At 50.8% G+C, this 6,459-nt stretch overlaps 2 protein-coding genes across 2 annotated transcripts in view; both read left to right on the top strand.

Moving 5' to 3' along the window:
• Nucleotides 1-1,107: 1,107 nt before the first annotated feature.
• Pmar_PMAR028180 (hypothetical protein) lies at nt 1,108-2,091 on the top strand (the record flags this gene model as incomplete). The annotated part of the gene is made up of 3 exons (XM_002774130.1): nt 1,108-1,455; nt 1,675-1,849; nt 1,964-2,091. The coding sequence occupies 3 exons, from the start codon at nt 1,108-1,110 to the stop codon at nt 2,089-2,091; spliced, it is 651 nt and encodes a 216-aa protein (XP_002774176.1).
• Nucleotides 2,092-5,522: 3,431 nt separating this feature from the next.
• The window catches only part of Pmar_PMAR028179 (hypothetical protein), a gene marked incomplete at both ends in the record, with an annotated part of 1,343 nt that continues 406 nt past the window's right edge, over nt 5,523-6,459 (top strand). Inside the window, 6 exons of the mRNA XM_002774129.1 lie at nt 5,523-5,582; nt 5,630-5,746; nt 5,791-5,853; nt 5,898-5,989; nt 6,035-6,122; nt 6,213-6,329. Coding sequence (XP_002774175.1) covers nt 5,523-5,582; nt 5,630-5,746; nt 5,791-5,853; nt 5,898-5,989; nt 6,035-6,122; nt 6,213-6,329 — 537 coding nt within the window. The remainder of the gene's footprint in view (nt 5,583-5,629; nt 5,747-5,790; nt 5,854-5,897; nt 5,990-6,034; nt 6,123-6,212; nt 6,330-6,459) is intronic.

Genomic DNA, 6,459 nt, shown 5'->3' with positions numbered 1-6,459 from the left:
GGCGGTCTATGCTACCTCGCAAACGGCAACTGAAATGGATGTCGTATCGAAATGACAGAGCAAATGGCTGGAAGGGCTTGAAGTAATACGGCAGGCCACTTTCTACCTTTCCTCTCTACTGTGGGGTCAGTACAGCGCGGGCTGGGTTTGGATCCGCCCTCGAAATGCGTGTCACTGTGTCACTGCTATTCACTTTGATGTTATATCTCGCTCAACTTTGATAGTTTGTCCGTATGGGCATACGTCATATTTTTTGGTCTGTTAGCATATTATGTAGATCTCGGCGATCTATATCATTCACACTGTATCGATTGCTCTCGAAAATATCTATATCATGGGAGATTCGTTTCATTCGGAGTAGACTGTCATTAGGGCTGTGCACATTCTGTCTAGGTACCCGGTCGCAAAGCAGTAGGTTGATGACATTATTGACATTTTTGGGAGTATTTCCTGCGTGTCGGCTCTGCGGTTTCGATGAGATATTCTATGTAGAGTTCATAACATCGTCGTGAATACCAAAAATCACCTCCCTACGAGCGGGATAAATCATGAATATCTGGATGGGCAGTTTAGTGTTGCTCTGCATATCCAAGTCGCCGTGGACTTTCGTGCAGCAGGAGGACCCCATGTGGGTGGTTCACATGCTCTAGTGGGATTCGCTCAGCCTCGACCATGGGCGTAGCCTGACTGTTGTTGATAGTATTGGTCATATTTGGAGGACCTGGCATCTCGTGTCGAAGTGTATTTCATGTGTGCATGATTGGCACTGGGTGAAATCTCTGAGCTCACTTGTGAGCATTAGAACTTGACCATGATTACCGTTCACATACAATCCCAGCCGCTTTTTTCTAGAATGACAACGCAATGGAGCTTATAGAATCCTAATTGGAATGGTATAGAATGGAGCTTATTCCATCGTCATGTCAGTAATCCTATTGTGGGAGCTGCTTTACTATGAGTGACCTAATTTCCCAGAGTCTCAGATTGCTGCCGGATACCGCACCGCTGACAAATCGTACAGCGATAGCGGTCCATTTGTGCATCCTAGAGAGCGGATATTGTCCAGCGGAGGCTCGAGTTGAACGGCAAGCGTCTGGCGAGATCGCGATGTCGATCGTTCCTATGGAGTGGCTGCGGGAGGGAGTTCAAGTCTTCTCGGGTCGCTACTGTCGTCGGGGTGGAAATATCGTCCGAGAGTTGGAAGTGAAAATGGTGCCGACCAGTTCGGGTAAAGTGAGTGTGCATGCGTGCAAAATTGCGGCTGGGGACGAGAAGGAAGCACTCAGTGGGGCAGAGGTCGATGCTGTTGATATGAGTAATTTGAACTCACTGCGAGAGGAGGTCGTTGATATGCTCACCAAGCTGGAGCCACGGACGCTGACCTCGGTGGGGACTAGGAGGGATGAGGCAGGTCAGGAGACGCGAGATCGTCGTACGAATCCTGAAGGAGAGAATGTAATATGAGGTCCGGAAAGTCTAAATGCAGTGCTTTCGGAATATAGTTGTGAAGTCTAGCTTTGTGATTTCTAATGAGAGCATTCGTGATATTGTTGTGGTATGGCTATGACGTGAGCACTTCAGCACGATGAGTAATAATCAGATAACTCCACCAGTTCGCGGTGGACTTGATGATGTTACGCGTGTAGGTGGTCATTCCATTGATTGCTTTTTCAGCCCTACGCTTACATCAACCCGCCCAATATCATAAGAGATCCTACCACGGGGGCAGGAGGTGCTGGAGGCCTCCTTGTAGGCCCGAGGGATCCGATGTTCACGGGTGGAGGGCCGCAGAATGGTCCGGGCAGTCTGCAGCCGCGATGGGATCCTATGGGCCCTGCTGGATTCGACGGTAAGTTTCGATGAGGTGACGAAGTAGTAGATGGGCAAACGTCAATAAGACCACCCACTATTAGCACAGTTCTTCATCGTGTAAGTGTTTTTCTCGATGTTGCTCGCATTTCAGGAGAACCCGACTATGACCACGAGGTGCCACCGCGGTTCAACCGACCTCCACCACCTGGTAAGGGGTTTGGAGGGCCTAGAGGCGGAGGCTTGGGTGGCTTTGGCTCCTTTGGTGGTGGATTTATGTGATTGCCATTTTCACTCGATATAGTGGATATAACAGTTTCATTTACTAACCTTCATGTTGAGCCGATGAATGTGGGATGAACTGGTTCTTGTTGAGCATAACGGAAGTAGCCAGTTGTCACTGTATGGCCGTTAATCCTCCTGCTACAGGAGAGCAGCAAGAGCCGACGCGCCACACCGCATATGGGCGAGAACGTCTACCATTTACGCCGCGCACGTACAAAATGATAAAACGTGACTGTGAGGTGATAGGGGATGAATCGCGAAAAATGCCAAGTTGGGTGGTTGTAGAATATGAATACTTATGGGAGACGTTAAGTTCTTTTTTTGTGGTTCGTGGAAGTTCCATGTGGGAGGGACTGTTTAGGTAGTTGTCGAGTTGGAGCTCTATGGGAGTTCCCGAATCAGCTGGCGTCACCAGTCACGGCTGTTCACAGATTGTTGACTTTAGGTTGGTTTCGTGGAGGCTTCTCGGGAGATTGACCGTCTCAAGAAAGGGACATTCCCGGATTTGGTGACAGGCGAAGTTGTGGCTGGAGAACTACAGGCTACGAAAAGTACTATTTGGAGGGTGCGTGGAGACTCACAGATCGTTCTGGTGGTGCTGTTCTAGAGCTGCATCTTGGGTCGTCACTCAGGTATGCCCAACCTGCGTCCGTCCAGCCGTGCCACGACGGCCCAGTCCCTGATTTCGTCCACTACGCGAAGAACGTCCAAACACCTCCAGCGGCGGCAGAATAGTGGCGAGTTGGATGAGGGGAGGAAAGTTAGGGTTATGGGACGAACAGTAGGTTAGGTCATATCGGGTGGAGTGATATGATGCTTTTGATGGCCCTCGTGGTTTATAAGGTCGATTTATTTCACTCCGTTCGAATTTCAAAACCGCCTCTACGAATGCTAAGATTCCTTTCTATAGTTGAGTTCGAGGAGATTGATGAAAAGCCCCCAACCAAATGTTGCTGTCAGATTTCCGAAACTGGCATTATCGCATTGGGAATCCGAGAGTTCGCGTTCTTGCTAAGTAAGAAATGCATGATGTGTATCGCTCTATCACTGATCTCAGATCGAGATGAGCCGACGACACAAGACGCTCCGTAAGGCTACGCTCATGAGTGTACCCTGGCGCAGCACAGGCCTAGTGGATGTGAACACACTGCAACGAGAGTGTGTATGTCATTGTAAGGCGAGTGATGTGGGTAGTGTCTCGATTGATCAGGTGCGGCTGAACGCCAGCGGCTCGTCGTCGACTAAAGAGATTATGGAGGAGTGGAAGCATAGGGTGTCGCAGGGCATGAACAGAACACCGATACGGCGTCGGCTGGATGCAGCGCTGGCTCGCCTATCTGGGTCGTCCCCTTCCCCGGGAGATCCACCACCAGCAAATTCAGCGGACTCCACCAGTCCACAGTCTGAGAGTCGCCGCTTAGGAGAATCGGTGACGGTGGGGTCGCTCCTGTCACCGGAGGTGGACTTCATCAGTGAGAATCGGAGCACGGTAGGGATCTGTATTCTCTCGTTCCAATAAACATGGTTCGGGATGTGCGACGTTTTTACGCAGGGAAAAACGTCTGGACATTACTTGAATGTTTTACTCATTCTACGAGCCATACAATGAGCCAGCAGTAATGATGGTCCTATATTTCAGGCTCAACTTCATGCATCGTCTCCCGCTCACAAATTACGCCAAGTAAGCCGTCGAATTGCTTTACCGCATTCGTGTTATGGCAGGTTAGATGGATGGTGGAGAAGCGAGAAAACCGCATGCGATCGGCTCTCCTGAGTCGACAAGGGTCGCTCGTGGCGTGCGACAGAGTGTAATACTGTTCGTGCATGGCATTGCTCTAGAATCGAGTCTTTACGTGGCTCGTAAATTCATGTGGTGGTACTCAGGGACGACCTGAAGGGGCACCGCAGGCTGAGACGCTGTAGGAGTGCTGAGGTTTATGGTGGATCGACCTCTGCTGCTGGTAGTGTCTTCAAAGGGCGAGGGCGGATCAGACTAGGGAGAAAATTTCGGAAGTATTGAACGTATCTCCCATAGAACAGCTCAGTCTTGCGTGACGTTAGGTCACTTTCTTGTGAACATTTTTCGAGTGATGTTTCCTTGGAATCTACTTGGCATTGATTTATCCGATGGGACATCTACTATGTGCTTTGAGTCTTCAGGTCACCTGGACGCACGCACGCGCAAGCCGGACGATCAGCTGAAATCTCGTCAAAAGCAGTGGCTCGAGGTCACTAGGAATTAGAAGCGGTGAGGTATTACCAAAATCGATTCCTTTCAGTTTCTCTCGGTTGCGTCCGGCGCTCTGAAGATGCGGAACTACGTGCTGTCGAAGAGCGTCTCGACCGATGTCAAGCTGCGGTGAGTCCTCCACTCTCTTCCTCCGACTGGCAGGCGAGTTTTCGTGATTGCGATCTATGTTGGACGGATCAGGTCTTCTACTCCGCGATTTCAGTCATCGCGTAAACGTTGGACACTAGCTGTGAATGCATGGTGACTCGACTTCACTTGTCGTGCCCCTTCCTGTCAGCTTCGTTTATTTCAGCGTGAGGTTTTTGAGACCGCTGTGGAGGATGCGAAGGAGGGCCCGTGCAGCTGGAGTGGTGCGGAATTTCCTCGTAACGACATCGCACGCGGGAAAACTGAAGTGAGAGGAAACTCTTCGAAAATCAGTTTCGATCTTCTGGTGATGTCAGTCTTGCCGTGAAGCGATTGCTGTGGAATATTAGAAGATTCCAAAGACTGTGGAGGCAGTTTCACGAAGATAAGCAGACCACACTGCTCACTCAGTGGATACCGGCTTTCATCGAGGCGGAGCGTCAGTACCTCACAGAGCTCTACCAGAACAACTCGGTATGGGACAGCCTTACCGGGTCGACCGAAAAAAACAGCCGCTCGACTTTCGTGTAATTTCAGGCGGCAGAAATCATCGTGAGAGACCCACCCGTAGATGAAATTGAAAACTGGTTTGAAGCTTGGCAGAATGCGGCTTCCTATGGGAAGAATCGTTCGATGGGAAGCCAACGGGGAACGCCTGTCCGCGATCGACGTGAGAGTCCTGGGGTCTCGAGCCGCACTTGATGAGTGCACTAGGGTGTCCATCAGGGAGTCGTCGTTCGAGCATGGGAATCTCTGCGAGCGCGCCTACCCTGCGCAAGTCGGTGAGGGTTACTCTGAGCACGCCGAAACCGGCCGAGACTCCTGCAGTTCGACGGAGCGAAGCTGGGCGAAGATCTCGAGTTAATCAAGGGGGTACCCGTGCCCTTAATATCACTTTGTTGGTCAGGTGTCTTTTCGTGACTCTGATCTATCGCAATCGCAATCATTGCGACATAGCACTTCCCGTCCTAGTGTGAAGAAGATGTCTATACGGATAAAGAGCCTCGGAATATCCAGGAAAAGTTTTTTCGGGCCGCAAGACGAGGAAATGATGGCGGGGGTCGCCTTGGCGCAGCTGAAGGCTAGAGTTAAGGCGGCCACTCTGCATCCAGTGGGTGCCTCCAGTCGGTAACACAACGCGGAGGTTACTTCTCGCAGGCACTTCGTTTTGGTCTGTTGTCCGCGGAGTATTCTCGTCGTATGCGGAATAAGGCGATTTCTGCGAGAAAGTTGGTACTTTCTATGAGAGAGGCTTTAACACGTCTGCGGAACTGGGTGGGTGAATTTGGAGATCTCTTGTGGAGCTCCGCTACTTTCAGATTGAGTTTGCCAGGATATTCCGTCTGGACGCCCAGTCGGCCTCTCTTCTTCTAGTTCCCAGTGTAAGCACGTCGCTTGAGTCTTGCGTATTGGAAAATGTTGCCAGCATAATCTCACCACGGGTATGCACGGTGATGGTAACAAGAGTCTGGAGTTCACAGCCGACACTATGATGGAGTTCGTCAGGACCAATCACGAGTACGTCCTGGAGTTGCAGCATCTGTCGACTTTTGATATTATCAGGTTTTATGGTAGCGCGTGTGTAACGACATTGGATCCGGATAAGGCCTCGCGCGACTGCCGCAAATCCACCGTAACGCTGACTGTACCGGTAGGATGGCGCTGTTGATAAGATCTTGTCCTCGCAACTCGGCGCCTTTTGTTCTTCCCCGATGAAGTGCGTTAGCGAGCGCGAATTCAGGGTAACGGTGCTACTCGGAAGAACGTCCCGAGCCGCGTTAGCAGTAGGAATTCTTCGCGGAGGAGCAGCGATGAGCACAAGAAGCTCCCCCCGCAGGGATCGGTCACCAATTTGAAGGTATTGCTGGCCGCTTGTAGGGATTTCTCAATGAGGTAGAGTTCACGAGAGTATATGGGGTCAGGTCGTCAGTAGTCAATACTATTGATGAGTGGGTTACTCATCGTTCAATTTTTCGCTGACCTCTTAT

The sequence above is a fragment of the Perkinsus marinus genome (assembly GCF_000006405.1).
Source record: "Perkinsus marinus ATCC 50983 genomic scaffold scf_1104296958686, whole genome shotgun sequence".
Lineage (NCBI taxonomy): Eukaryota > Perkinsozoa > Perkinsida > Perkinsidae > Perkinsus > Perkinsus marinus.
This window is presented reverse-complemented; position numbering and strand designations above follow the sequence as displayed.